Source organism: Xyrauchen texanus, chromosome 12, assembly GCF_025860055.1.
Source record: "Xyrauchen texanus isolate HMW12.3.18 chromosome 12, RBS_HiC_50CHRs, whole genome shotgun sequence".
In the NCBI taxonomy this organism is placed as follows: domain Eukaryota; kingdom Metazoa; phylum Chordata; class Actinopteri; order Cypriniformes; family Catostomidae; genus Xyrauchen; species Xyrauchen texanus.
In genome coordinates, this window is record NC_068287.1 from 38,497,320 (window position 1) to 38,512,258 (window position 14,939).

General features: G+C 38.1%; 2 protein-coding genes across 2 annotated transcripts in view; both read left to right on the top strand.

The window, feature by feature from the left end:
- The first annotated feature begins 4,609 nt into the window (after positions 1–4,609).
- On the top strand, positions 4,610–7,062 carry LOC127652614 (homeobox protein Hox-B4a). The gene is made up of 2 exons (XM_052138857.1): positions 4,610–5,787; positions 6,724–7,062. The coding sequence occupies exons 1-2, from the start codon at positions 5,364–5,366 to the stop codon at positions 7,038–7,040; spliced, it is 741 nt and encodes a 246-aa protein (XP_051994817.1). The 5' UTR covers positions 4,610–5,363; the 3' UTR covers positions 7,041–7,062.
- A 2,847-nt stretch (positions 7,063–9,909) lies between these two features.
- LOC127652607 (homeobox protein Hox-B3a-like) overlaps positions 9,910–14,939 on the top strand; it is a 61,430-nt gene continuing 56,400 nt past the window's right edge. The window contains exon 1 of the mRNA XM_052138844.1: positions 9,910–10,058. The gene's annotated coding sequence lies outside the window, so the exon portion shown is untranslated. The remainder of the gene's footprint in view (positions 10,059–14,939) is intronic.

Here is a 14,939-nt window from a genome sequence, read left to right on the forward strand (position 1 = left end):
TAAGACAAACCACAGCCTTAGCTCACATTTAGTGCGATTACATCAAACCACACTGATCAGCATAAATAATAATAATAAAAAAACGTATAATAACAATTTATAATCATTATAATAATTGCAATAAAATTATAGCTAAAGCAATAATGTTATTCACTTGGTAAGAATCAGCTAATTAATTTCAGTTATAAAACAAAACGTTAAATCTTAAATTCAGCGAAAGATTGAGATTGAGACCGTGTGATTAGTTGTTTGAACTATCGTTCATATTTATGTGATACATTTAATTTATAGATTTTCAAAAGGCGTGTTTGGTATATGGATAAAGCTACAAAGAATTTGGCTAATTGATAATTTGGTCATGAACATTAATTTATTGGCATGGACATTTGTACTAATGGTAGTTAGTCAGGAACTATATGTGATGTGATACTAAACGACTCGGTATTCTGAAAAACAACGTGCGTAAGTGTTGAATAATGATATTATAAAATCGTCCCCGTTGGAGTTCAGCTAGAGTTCACAGAATTAATTTCCATTCCATTCTAACATGTTTGGTTGCTGGGCAGTGTTGTGCCCTGCATTACAATTTGTGGGGGTTCACACGGCGTTTTAACTATAGTTGACAAATACATTTTTATTTTGTCGTTTTTTATCATTATTATATTATTATATTTTGTGAAAAGCCTAATATTTTCCCAGTTAATTAATGTCGTCATTCCTTAATTTTTCTTATTTATTTATGTATTTATTTATTAATAAATTGATTTATTTATTCATTTATTGGAAGTGGACAAAACTGTAATAATTTGTATCGCGTTGGAAATGTCTTAATGTTCTCTTTTGCATAATTAATTTCCTGTAATAAAGAGGAACATTCTTGTTCCGTCAAGAGAAGGTTAAAAAAAATCTGTTTTACATTTTTGTGCACTATTGAAATTGATTGTTATTACCAGCAATCATTTTTAAAGGTTAAAAAGATATTATAAAGGTAACAAACTTCATAAAAAGCGTTGTTTATTAGACTAAACTGTTAGACACTCCCCAGCGTCGTCTTTAGCTTTCTTAATTCAACTAGGGACATAAAGAATTGCTTTGGGGCTGAACTGATTTGTGGGCTTCGAAAGCCTTTTTTGAATGACCCCCTCTCTCTAACCATTTTTCTTCAAAGTAAAGACTGGGGCACAATTCAATATGAACGAGCAAACTATGCATGCATTACTATAGAACTTGCGAGTGGGAGAGACCCAGAGAAGGGGTGAACTGAAGGTCAGCGCGTCTAACAAATATTAAAATGTACTGGGACTCGTGACACGCCTCGCTTTTTCACAAAGACTGCCAAAGTGCGAGATTAATATGAAAACTTGAGAGTCCACAACAAAATGCCTTGTAGCGCCCAATGGTATTGTAGAGCTCACAACTGCGTGAGGTTAACGTGCATTTTATTTTTAGTTGTTTTATGACAGAGAAGGCTACGTTGTGTGGGGAAAGCCTCTTCTTGTTGCCAGCAAGATAAAGCTTCAATACAGAGAAGACTGCGATGGTTCATGCTGTCGAAGTTGGTTGCTCGGCATTTTATATTATAATATTTTGTATTTGTCCTGGATTGTTTTGTTGTCCGCTTGTCTGTTATCGCTGGGTGCTGTTGAAGAGGAGCTCGAGGGACCTACAGAAATGAGAGGGAGTTGAGCACACAAAGGTACCACGGCGAGGTCACCGGCTAAATCTGTGGCTTAGGAGAAAAGAATAGGGGGGCAGACGGAGGGGCTCGCAGAACGGTTGAAACGGAGTCGCTACAATCGGTGGAAAGACCGAGATTTGGGTGAGAGAACACTGAGAGGCAAGATGCAACGGTCAGAGTCAAAAAGTAAGTAAAGATATTGACGCTTCATTTACATATCGCCGCGCTCTCTTCGGCAGGTGCTTTCCCTGGGCGGACCACGTGCTCGTGCACACTGTGGCGATTGTACGTGTCCCCCTCCTTTCATAACGGAGTTATGACTTTAAATTCGAACCCCACGGAGCTGAGCTGTTGCGTGTGTGGGTTTTATATGGTGAATATTTACCTTGGCTATAGTCTCTGAACCGCGGCTTTGAATGCCTGTCGCTGTACACATTAACCCCATAATGAGGCAGATGGCTCGAGGTCCCTACGGCTTTTAGAAGGAGATGGCTCACGGGGGTGAAGGCGAGGTCGGGGACTTCAGGGGGTGAAAGGGTTAGAGTGGACACCAAGGCTGAACTTTCTCCCTTGCTACTACAATGGCTTTGCATGACTAAATTGTGGAATAAGGTGTATATGTTACGTGCGAAGTAAAAATATAGTCCCCTCAAAATGCAATGAAAGTATTTTTCACTTTTTAACTCGGACATGGGTGATCATTTTAGAGCCAGAAGCTTGGCACGATTTGTAATGAACAGAAATCAAAATAAATTGAGAGAAAGACGGAAAGAGTTAGGCAAGACGGAAAAAGAGCTGAAATGGCAAAGGAAGTCAATTAAAAAAATCAAATAAATAAAAAATATGGAGCTTTGACTGCCAAACGCTAGGGGTGCTACAGATTTATTTTATATGATTCAAACGGATCAGTGAATACAACAACATTCTTTTGTTTCGCTCAAGAATATTTCGATACTATACAGTTTATTTCGTCAAAATGAAGTAACTCTGAAATAAAGTTAATGCACGTTTTCGCCTCAACAGTGCAGAACAAAACTACAATCTTTCCAGATTTTAATTTTATGAAGAGATATAAAGACGACGGAGTTAGATATTTATCTGTTCTTATTTTACGACTAACTTACAAAATATACATTTGCATTTTAATAAAGTAAAACTTTCAATATTATTCATTAAAATGAAGACTTGTAGATCTCTAATTTTATCTTATTTAATGATATCTTCTAAAGAAAAGTTTATTAAGGAATATTTCTCTGTATTATGATTTATTTTGTGATTACGCATGTTAATACTGTTTTGCTATGCAGCACGATAATAATTTTAGTGGATACAAAAGCATTCTCGTTCAAATTGTAGCAATTGTTTCTTTATTTTCACCTGGCATCATTCATTTTTCTTGTAGAATCTGCGCTTTTGTTTTCTTTGTGTGGAATAAGAAAATGCTGTTACAGATTTAAATTTACTCTTCAAATAAAGTTATTTCCCTCATTTTCTGTGTAGCTGTAATAAATAAAATAAGGACGAGATTTTAAATGGCAAATAGATTAGCTGTATTTCCAAGATATTAATAAATGTTTTCTCTTATTTTTCCACGATACCACTACACCCTGTAACCGTGTAAATATATATATATATATATATATATATATATATATATATATATATATATATATATATATATATATACTTACCTTTTCTGCAATCTAAAATAGTCTTGATTTATCGCTGTCTTCCCAAAATAAAGAGAAACTCCTTCGAGTGCATTGAGTTCTTTTTTTCAGAACGTTTAGGGTGAAATGATGAACCGAGATTTTGGCGTGAGAACCCTTGTTTAAAGAGTAATAAAAATCCTTGCTTGGTGTTAGGGGGTTAAAAGAGCCATTGACATTTTCCTATGTGCATATTTTATTGTTTTATACCCTCTCACCTCGCGATTCACTCGCCGTTTGACTGGTGTTAGCCGGCAGCAAACAGAGCTGACCTGCCATAAAACCCACATGTTTTATTTCAGTGGCCGCTGCAGCTTTCTTTGACCTTCTTGAGATCTGTCGCGCTCGCATTATATTTTTGGCCTGCACGGACTTGATGATTGGATTTTATTGTGAGCATTTGTTTCACCTTTGTGTATGAGGTGTAATGTAGCTGCAAAAGTCTTAGCCTCAAATCGCATGTTTTTCCCCGCAGCATTGAATACATTTTGTTAATAGTAAACGACAAAGGTGTGCTCTCCGATCAATCTTGAACTGTACGTGCATGGTGCTACTATGGTTCTATAGAACCTTTTCCATTTTGAAGGTGTTTAGTTGCTAAAGTCCAGTGTTTACCACAAAGCATTATCAAAGTTTATAGGAAGCGCATATCCATTAAGCAGAAAGACATATTGGTGATATCTTTAGGGGCAGACTGTTCCAGGTGCAATGACTTGACACTGGGAAGGCGCTGTCAAGGTGAGCAACCTTTCTCAATACCTGTCAAGAGGATACCTGTCATCTATATATACCCTGTAGATCCGGATTTGTGTAAACAGACGCACAGTCACAAATTCGTATCTAGGGGAGTATGTAGTTGATGTATAGGCTACATTTCAACTTCAACGAGCAAAGAAGATGTCAGTTTATTGTTACTTTTGGTTTGTTATAATATATATAGAACGACTGTTTGTGCAATATCCCTGTAGAAACGAAAGTTTCAAGATTTTAATTTAACTGCTTGCAATTTTATTTATTTATTATTTATTTTTGCAAATCGTAGCGCAGATTTGGCGGCCGTCAATGATGCCAAACAATTTTAGGTAAACCTTTCACCAATTCGAAATTAACAACAAATAATTTGTACAGATAAATATGCACCGATATGTGACCTTTCGAATGCTGTTTTGATTAGTAGGCCTAAATATTACAAATATCTGCTTCTGGTGTTAATAGTGAATTGTAAACAGTGAATTGCTATTCGAGGTGTGTATAAATGGCTTGCAGAATAAACGCCTTGTTTGGAGGGGATTGACTGCAGACTCCGTTTAAATGCAGAAGGTCTCCATTGTGATTTAGGAGGCTTTGTAACCTGAATTAGTTGATGAATTTTCTATCGATCCTAAACAAGCCCAGATTCATCTCTGACACGCTGCTTAAGCATTGACCATTCCCTCACCGTCATAGCGAGGGCATTTAAGAGCTTGACCGAGGCGAACTCTTTGCATTATTTTCACCTGGTATCACTTTTCATAAACACTAGCCAAATTTTAGAAGTATTCAGTTTAACAAATCTGAACAGTTCTAAGAGTAGCCATGTACTCGATGGGCTGATGAACTGAGGGGGACTGTCTGAGGGGCGTGACTATCTGTGGGGTTGCTTACATTTGGTAGATTCCAGCATGCCTTTTCTGCGTGTCTGCTGTCGTCTGTTATTGTTTTGATTCTCTCACCATCTTATCAAGCGCATACCATTGTATGAGAAAGTATGGAATATTCTACTATTCCCAGTCCTAAATTGGTGAGCGCGGTCTAAACTGCCTAATGCCATTTCCTTATCCGGGAATCACGAAGATCCACGCCATTGGCTGACGATGTCACATGGACTCTTAACTTTGTTCACTTGACAGAAAGTAGGAGGGTTTTACGAAACAGGAAAACGAGTAAAGGGATACATATATATTTTAGTATATTTTGTGTGCAATTCAAAGAAATTAATGGCCATGAGTTCCTATTTGATCAACTCCAACTATGTGGACCCCAAGTTTCCTCCCTGCGAGGAATACTCCCAGAGCGACTACCTACCCAGTCACTCTCCGGACTACTACAGCGCCCAAAGGCAAGACCCATCGTTCCAGCATGAGCCGATCTACCACCAGCGGTCGGGCTGCGCCGACCCACCCTACACGTCGTGCCAGGGTCCGGGGCAGCCTGCAGCAGTGATCTCTCCGCGAGGTCACGTTTTACCCACAGCCGCACTCTCGAACCCACTCCCTGAACCAAGCCATCACTGCGATTCCGTAACTCCAAGTCCTCCGCCTGCCTGCGGTCCGACTCCCACTAGCCAAAACATTTCAACGGCCACCTCAAGAAAAGATCCCGTGGTTTACCCCTGGATGAAAAAAGTCCACGTAAACATCGGTAAGTGCAGCTAAACTTAACTTTTCGTGTCCGTGCTCTCACTTACTTAAGCCTAATGTCCGGCGTTAAATCTATTGCTCCTCTTATGAAGTTTCCCCTGGTCGAGATTTACGATCGCCTGTTTGCAGGGCAATATAATTACACCCTCCATACATTTTTTATTGCTCTCATTCTTGAAGCTCTTTCGGGGTATATGCCACTTTCTCCTTCTAATTTCTGTCTAGGAAGAGTTTATGAGTTCTCATGTAATCCATAAGTTAAGTTTTATGTTTTAATAATTTGATTTTAAGTGGTTGGATGGGTTCACTTCACGACTGTTAGTGAAAACGTTTTATGGCAGCTAAAATATTTGATATTTATTACGACGATAATAAACCAGTAATGGTAATACAAACAGTAGGACTCTTTTATGAAACCACACTGTTATTCTGCAATAATTAGCGCATGCACTTCATGCACTGCTACTGAGAGCGCTGAAAAGGGGAGCAAACGCGACGTTTGCAAAGTCACTGGTTAACATATGCCGCCAATACTCAAGCAAAGCATAGCTTTTCCGTCGTCCTGTTAATCCTGAAAGTGAAGTTATTCTTATGTTGATGCAAAAGTGTAGATTGAGGTTTTAAGATTGTGTTACTGCACGGGCCCTTCTCAAAACAATAGCCTAAATAGACAATGACCACTCATTTTTGCGTTCAACATTTTTTCAAAACTGAACATTTGAACAGCCTAATAAACAATTTGAATACGAGCAGATAGCTTTGTTCATGTTTTACATTTATTTTGATATATTTATTAAAGAATGTGTGACTGAGTGTATTTGCGTGTGACTGCTCATAAATTGCAGTGTAGCCTACACGTCCGTGTGTGTGTGTGTGTGTGTGTGTGTGTGTGTGTGTGTTAAACTTGTGTAACGTGTCGCTCTCTGTCTCTTAACAGTGAGTCCGAACTATTCAGGTGGTGAACCCAAACGCTCACGCACAGCCTACACGCGACAGCAAGTCCTGGAGCTGGAGAAAGAGTTCCATTACAACCGCTATCTAACCCGAAGACGGAGGGTGGAGATTGCCCATACGTTATGCCTATCCGAACGACAGATTAAGATTTGGTTTCAGAACCGGCGTATGAAGTGGAAGAAGGACCATAAGCTTCCCAACACAAAAATACGCAGCAATTCTGCAAACACGAATTCAAGCTGCGGCCCGATTTTGGGCAGCAATCAGAACCGAGCAAGCGGACCTCTGCCAAGTCTCTAGCCTTCCTCTGTTTCCAAAAACATGCACATAAAAAAAATGGTGGTTTCTGGAGTGTAGAGCGTGGATTTTACCTGCGTTATATCTCCCTACTCTCCTCTGCACTCTCTTTAATTACAGGGATATAATACGAGGAAGGTGAGGGGAAATGGTGCAAAATGTCAATCTTTTCAGTGCTAAACTGGATGAACACTCGAACTCAAATACTAGATGAGTTGCCTTCCCAGTATGATTCACATTTTATCTTGTAAACCTCTCCTACTCACTCGTCCCCTCAATTAAAACAGAAGGTGGCAGATAGTTTTCAGATTTGCTGAAGATGGATCCGTGTTTCATCTTTAATCACGCCAAACTCGGCCCCATTTGTCATGTTTACTCTGTGGTACAAAGGATGAACCGTAGGCCTGTCCATTACCTCGACGTCTAGAGTTGTGCTTAATAAATGAGTCGCTCTGTTTTGTCAAGAAGCTCTGTTTTCTAACTCCCCTTTATTCCCCTGGCTTAAGCCGAATGTTTTCATCTGATATGAAGTTTTGTATTTTGTAGCCATTACGTTAACTTGCATTTACTGTTTGCCTTTTGAATGCAATGTCAGTGGGACTGGGAGTTATTGTGTGTGTGGTCCATTTGTCGCTCTTACAAAAATACAGTGACTCGTTTCACTAGCCACACGTCAGCGCAATTCAGGTTGAGAACAGCAAGGTCGTTATTCAGATTAAATATGAAAGTTAAATGAGGCTGAGTGTCTAGATATGCATTACCAAAACCGGTACAACGCAAAGCATTTTAATGAGTGCACTGCAAAGTACTATTTGAATTACCTCAGTTTTATTTTTATCTAGTTTTATGACGTGATACATTTAAACTCATTTGAAGTAATAGCACATATCTGCAATAAGTACTCTCAGCATTTGTTTGTAAGTTGAAATGTAATTTAAGTTAAGTGTGGCCAGGGTTGTATAGAGAAAATGTGCGTATATTGCATGAGTGAATACACTATATTTTTGTTTATACTTTATGTTAATACCACCCTACTTTTATTTTATGGTACATAGACATGCGCACATACCGTTATCTCTTTTTTTAATTTTCTCTTTTCTCTTTCTTTCTTTTTCTTTTTCTCTTTCTTTCTTTTTCTTTTTCTCTTTCTTTTTTCTTTTTCTCTCTTTCTTCCTTTTCTCTGTCTCGTGCTGTCTTGGGTAATTTTACATTTTTTTTTTGTACTTTTTACTTAGTTATTATTATTACTATGATTATTACATTCCAAAGATCAGACTTCGAACTGATTATTTGTAAATTTACCCTCTTACATGTTTGTACGTTGATTCCTTTCTGCTTATACCTTTCACTGTGTACCTTTGTTACATGTAAATAGCTCTAGAAATTTAATAAATGGCGGAAAAGTATAATATTTCTTCATGTGTCATGTCTTCTTTTGAATATTTAAGCCATATATGCTTCTAAAAATGCACATTATATAGTGGATATAATGCATATTTCTTATATAATGGATACCATCGTCCATTGTGTTTTGCTAAAACACAATTTAATCGAATTTGGCTTGCCTTTGCGCATTTTCGTTAGTCCTGTAGCACTCGCCTGTCTTGGACATCACTGCATATCTGTCTGGTGATTTATATCGCTGCACTGCTAGTAATCCTGGTACATTACGCCTTGTAATCTTATTCTTAATCACAAAACTCTTCCTTTCTGTCTCCCCTATCCTTAATTTAACGATGCACAACCCCGCTGCTCACCGACGCCGTGAATGCGCCTAAAAATATGGATCCTCCATAGAAAAAAAAACTAAACAAACAAAAAAAAAAAACAAGTTAAATAGTTTCTCGGCTCGTGGGCTTTTAATGCTTTAATGAATGTAATTCTTGCACAACAGTTTTTCGACTGTTTGCCAGCGCAAGCTGTGTGTTTTTTGTATTTCAAAGGAGAGGGTCGGTGCCATAGCTCAAACCCTGACAACCAAATAGATAATCAAGAAGACAAATGGCTTCTTTTGGAAGGCCCAGCCCTTGTATTAATTTTCATTTTCTTTTCTCAGAACAGGTATTGAAAATATAGAGCCGGAGAAAATAACATTCCGTTTGCTGGCGTTGAATTTTACACAAAAGTATGGCCCTAAATTGGTCTGCTAGCATTCCGTGGCACCAAGAAGATTTTCTATTACTTGCTCGTTGATATCAGAGGGTCCTTATCGCCAAACAGCCCACTGAAGCCATTTGTCTGTTTTCTACCTATTATTTATGAAACGCTCTCTGGACATAACGTCAAACACTTCAACATGCAGTAATGTGAGTAAGTGAAATCATGTTGGAATCATTATATAATTCTATAAAGTTAATCTGTTTGTTAAGAGCTAAAACTGACTGAGAAAAGTTGCATACACATTTAACACAGCTAAATAAACTTTCTGTATATTCAATTATACCCATTTGGTATTCGTGGTGTTTGGGGGTTTGAACCCAAATTGTACTTCCAAATGTGATGTTCAAACGGTAACACGTATTTAAAAACATTTGTCTCCCCTCAAAAGACACTCTCGACCAAAAATTGATGAATTTGTGTGTGGCATCTGTATGCATCTTGGAATCCTATTCTTGTATTCACATATATTTAAGAAAAAGAGTCTTCTACAACAGTGGTTTGAATAGGAGTGAACAGATTTCTTTTGAGGGCCTCAAAAGTTCACAGCCATTATTTGCAGACAGAGGCCTAAAGAAAAATGTGAGAATTATACAGAAAAATCATTAATCACGGCTTTTCTTTAAACAAGTCTTCTCTCCTATTGTCATTCGGCAGCACAACTGCTCGGACCTTCTGCTAGGAGGGGAGTGAAATCTTGGAGGGCACTTGAAGACATCCCCCCTCCCTCTTCTACCATCTTCTATTCACCAAGTCATGCCACAAGAAAACTTTTTTTGCGAGGGATGTCCCATGAAGGAGAATCCTCTTGAAATGTTAACACAAGTGAGAATCTTAGCAGGACGAGGAATGGCAGCGTGTAAGGTACAGTAATTTTGTTTCATTTAGAATACTTTTATTGCTTTATGGCCTTCTTCTCGCAGTTGGGTGGCAGAGGCGCATTTGTCGTTGTGTGTAGGAGCCACGGATCGGTTTTATGGCTGATTTGACAGAAAGGGTGGCTTTTGGAAACCGGCTGTTGTGTATTTGTAATTCCTTCTTGGTGTGTAACATTACAATGAAAGAAGTGTCATGTTGTCCTTTCCATCTTGACTTAGTGTAACACATCTGTTAAATGGCTCATTTAAGGGTGTGTGTATATATATAATTACAATATGTGTGCCTTTGTCCATAATTGTGCGAGTGAACGCGCATGTGTGTGTCTTGCATCAACAACACTGTGAATATGCATGAGTTGCATGTGTTATATACATATGAGAGCAATACCACATACAATGTTTTAAACAGATAATTCGTCTCAATAGTATGAGGTGGCGAATTTGTACGAAATAGTACCAATGAGAAACTCTTTCATAACTCTAATCCCTAACCCAAACCCCTTACCTAAACCTAAAAATAAAGTGTAACACCTTACCCTATCTAGAGCTTAAACATAAGACATTACTATTAAAAGGCCTGATGTAATTCGAAAGAAAGCCACACTTCCGGGATTCGAACCTTTCGTACGAATTATGTCGTACCAACCTCATAGTATTGTGACGAATTCTAATGAAACTATGTTGCAACTTTCACAAGGTCCCCTCAGCTGCGAACACTACACATTGCTTACAACATTCTGCCGGAATGACTATTGTTAATGGCACTTTATTTCGTTTTCAAGTCATATTGTGAGAGTGTGTTGCTATGTGTGTGTTTCCCTACTTTGAAAAGTTGTTGTTCCATTCAAAGCTCTTGGGTGGCACACAGGTGCAAAGCGGCCGGTCTTGAGAATAAATTATTCGATGCTCTGCTGGGCAGATAGAAATGAAAAGTACTGAAGAGAATGTCTCTAGAGCAATTATTTGCCTAAAACAAACGACTTGCAGCAAATTGATTCTATTGCATGTTGTGTGCTTTGATGAGCACGAATGCTCAGATATGGGCTCACCGCCATTTAACCCCTGTGAATCAATCTCTTGTGCCTATTGGGGAAAGGCCAGTGGTTCTGGTTTACGGTTTTCGCTTTCCTCTGCAGATCTGTGTGGCATGAAGTGGGGGGGTGGCGATATTGAGGGAAGTTGAGGGATGACAGAAAAAACATCGATCCTTTGAGCAGGCAAGCAGAATGGTAGAAGTAGGTTCAGCTAGAGGACACGTTTTTCTGACCGATTAGGTCTGTTGCGAAGGTTCAGACTGACCCTTCTGAAACCCTTGACCCGGCGCAGACAGGACAACGCTACGTGTTACATGGTCAACAATGCCCTAGGGCGAGTTTGTAATAACAGCGCGGCCGGGACACTGTAACCCGAGGGCACCATGCTATCTCTTTCCTTAGACAGTCTACTAAACCATCGGGGCCCTTAAAACAACAGTCGTGGCCTTGCAAAGACCCGTTCTTAAACATCTCTCCTGTCTTTTGATTTGAAGCACTTGAGAACCAAGAAGTCACCACACGTGTCAAGACCTGCAGAATACACAGCACGATATTGCCTTACGATTTCCTTTATATGTATATCAGTAGCTATTGCTCTGCGAGGAAGGTCAAGAGGGCCTTTGGTTTCAGAAATATGACGGCTATTTTGTGTGACAACGCCTCGCATTGTATCATGTAAGCCCCCTCCTTCTCTCTCCTTGATCTTCTCTCCACACTCACTCTACTAAACCCCTTCAAGGTTTGTTGGAAAGCTCAGCCGCTTGGCCTTGTAACGCTGATGTGATGGTGTGGTACCTGTTTTAGCTCACGTCACTAATTGCGAAACAAATAGCCCTCGCGCATTGCTGAATTATTATTGTGAAAAGCCACGGAGCGGAGGTCAGCGCCGCACAGTCACGGAGATATATGGCCCGCGCGCGCCAGCTTTGTGGGTCTGGACTGAGAGCCTGTATGTGCGTGTGTGTTTTAAAGAGACACATATTAAGTAAGGCAAAGCACCATTGTTAACATTGCCAGCAAAACGCCACCCTCCACCCCTCCCTTTTCTTCTGCATTGCTAATCTACTATTGCATCAATATTACTGTAGTATTACCGACCTACACATTGGCTTGCTACCACTATTTAGTACATTTGTTTATTCTCTTGTTTTGAAAAATGCAGATCAACGTGTGCATTTATTTCTTTAACTCTCCGTATCTCTCCAGCTGGGTCCTCTTCATTCGATATTAATATTTAACTAACTGAATGGTTGCTGTGATACAGATTCCATTATAGCCTGAGATAGCGAAGAGTAATGAGTGAGCTCACTAAAGAGGAATATTCAGGCGCTTTATTTCTGACTCTGTGCTTCTGAAAACGCGACTTCTAGTTTTAATGTGGCAATCACAGCTCTAGCACAGCGATTACAATTGACAATTATAGTGATAATAATGAAGATAATTACCTCTGATAGCAGGTAAAAAATATAGTATTTTTATAATAATAATAGCAATAGTAATAATGCTAATGATAGTAATAATCACAGGCTAATGATAATAATAATACTAAAAGTAATAGTAATAATAATAATAATAATAATAATAATAATACAAACAATATTTAGAGTTTAATGGCATTACATTTAATGCGACACATATTTGGTTTATTCGTCATTTAATTATTCTATTTTAGACAGCGATTTAAAGAAACAACAACGAACAAGCATGTATCCCTATCAAATATATTTTTTAAGAGGCACTGTGCGTTCTGCCACTTTTGACAGATTTACAGTCCCCAATAAAAGAGTGTAGGCTACGCTCAGCGCCGTAAATCAATCTCCACCGCTCTATATAAACCTAGCCTTTAGCAAAACGTCTGTTTACTTAAGCGCTTTTCAAGATATGCGATTTTCACTGACTGATTTAAAAAAGTTTTGTTCTCTTTAAATAATAACAACAACAGCAGTAATAATAATAATAATAATAATAACAATAATACAATTATAAATGTTGTTATTATTGTTGCTCTTGTTGATGCATATTTTATAAATATTATACCACATTAAAATAAAAAAATTAAAGTGTATATTTCAGCATTCTGAAAATTATCTTCCTGCTCTGGTTGATGCGGCTGAGAATATAGTAATAATTTGCTCCCATATTTAAATACTCAGTTTAGTTTAGCAAATGATTTGGCCACGAATTTAAATTCAACTCTAATCTCATTACCTTTAAATAATTTGTAGATATACGCGTGGGACTTTATTACTATTATTATTATTACTATAAGGCATTATTTACATTTTGAGCAATAACATTTATTGTCCCACTTTAAATAATACAGACCTTAAAATGCCCCTTGCTTTTAACATTAAACGTGAAATATGGATTATAATAATGGTTTATTCAAAGCAGAGCCCCATTTCATATGTGCCTCTGCCTTTCGCTGTAGTTGAAAATCTCAATTTCCTTTCATTCTTACAAAGAAGGGAACACGTGAATGCTTTTATCTTCACGGAAATTAGTTTTCTTGTTATCATTTATGGAATTAACTAAGTTAATTGTATGTATTGTCTTGCATGCTGTAAAAATGCACACATTCAATTGCACATTGGCGAGTAAATTGCGGATGCTCAATTGTACAAAAAGCTCAACTTTACCGCATGTATTTTCTAGTTATTAGTAATAGTTTAATTTTATTTGATAAAGACTATCTGATATAGGGGAGTTCGATACACTTTAAAATGTGCACTCTGTTTTGAGTGCTGTTGGTTGGAGAAAAAGCGCTGAAGATTATTTTCTATATTTCTTGGAAGCACACAGCAAGTCAGTCTATTGTTTGACCTTCAAAGTCTCTGTACTGCTCGGTTCCTTTTCACTCAGCCCCAGGTCTATTGTCTCCGTTTTGCCTGGGCGCTGTGCAGAAGGGCATCCTTACCATTGTAAGTTAGGATTCGCGACAGGGTCTCCACAAGAGATTTTTCCCTTTCTCTGTCGCATGTTACCTGTCACCTCTCTTTCCAAAACTTAAAAACTTTGATAATACAGTTTGTGAGGTAAATTTGAGCTAATTAACCATCAACACATGTAGAAACTTCCAAAGGTGCTCTCTGTATAGAATACGAATAAATCTACTTAATTTCGATAAAACGATGTCATGAGCGCGTGGTTGAAGTGTTAAATAAGCTGGCAAAGAATCAGTGATGAAAATTGGGTATGTGATATCAGTTGTAATGCCAACAGTCATTCATCAGAGTGCTTGTTATCACAAGAATTTCTTCAGAGAGAGACGATAAAGAGTTGCTTTCATATTGATCATTGTTTTAATAGTCAACATATTGTTACAGTGAGATCGGATGACTTTCAAATCAGCCACCAATATAACACGCAAAACGATGAAACAATGTTACATTTCGAACATGGATTGCAAAGGTATTTCATATGAGCCTTCAATACGAAATAAATAGAAGTCAAAATACAGAAAATGACCGTAATAAAATGCTACTGAAAACATAAAACAACTTCCACTTACTAATGTCTACTATAGGATGCCATTTACCATTTTATTTCATTTTTTTACCTTTTCCTGTATAGTATGGAGAATTTCATTTTACATATAAAAAGACTGAATGTTGTGTAGCTGTGGAGTGTTGGGTCATAGTAATCCCGCGAGCGTGCAAGCCTGGTGCCCCCATCCCCCTCGTGGTCACGTGATTCATTAAATAATTAATGCAGTGGTTGCAGAATAGATATGTATTCGTCAGGAATATCGCAGACATGGTCTCCTAGTGTCTGACGTTAAATTCAACTGTCCTTTTAAAAACAAGCCCTATAGCGGAGCGAAAAAAGCGCAG

Excerpts from the sequence above, each read along its gene's own strand:
- LOC127652614 (XM_052138857.1), top strand. The coding sequence starts at position 5,364 with ATGGCCATGAGTTCCTATTTGATCAACTCCAACTATGTGGACCCCAAG. Across the intron at positions 5,788-6,723 it reads AAAAGTCCACGTAAACATCG|TGAGTCCGAACTATTCAGGT; the intron begins GTAAGTGCAGCT and ends GTCTCTTAACAG.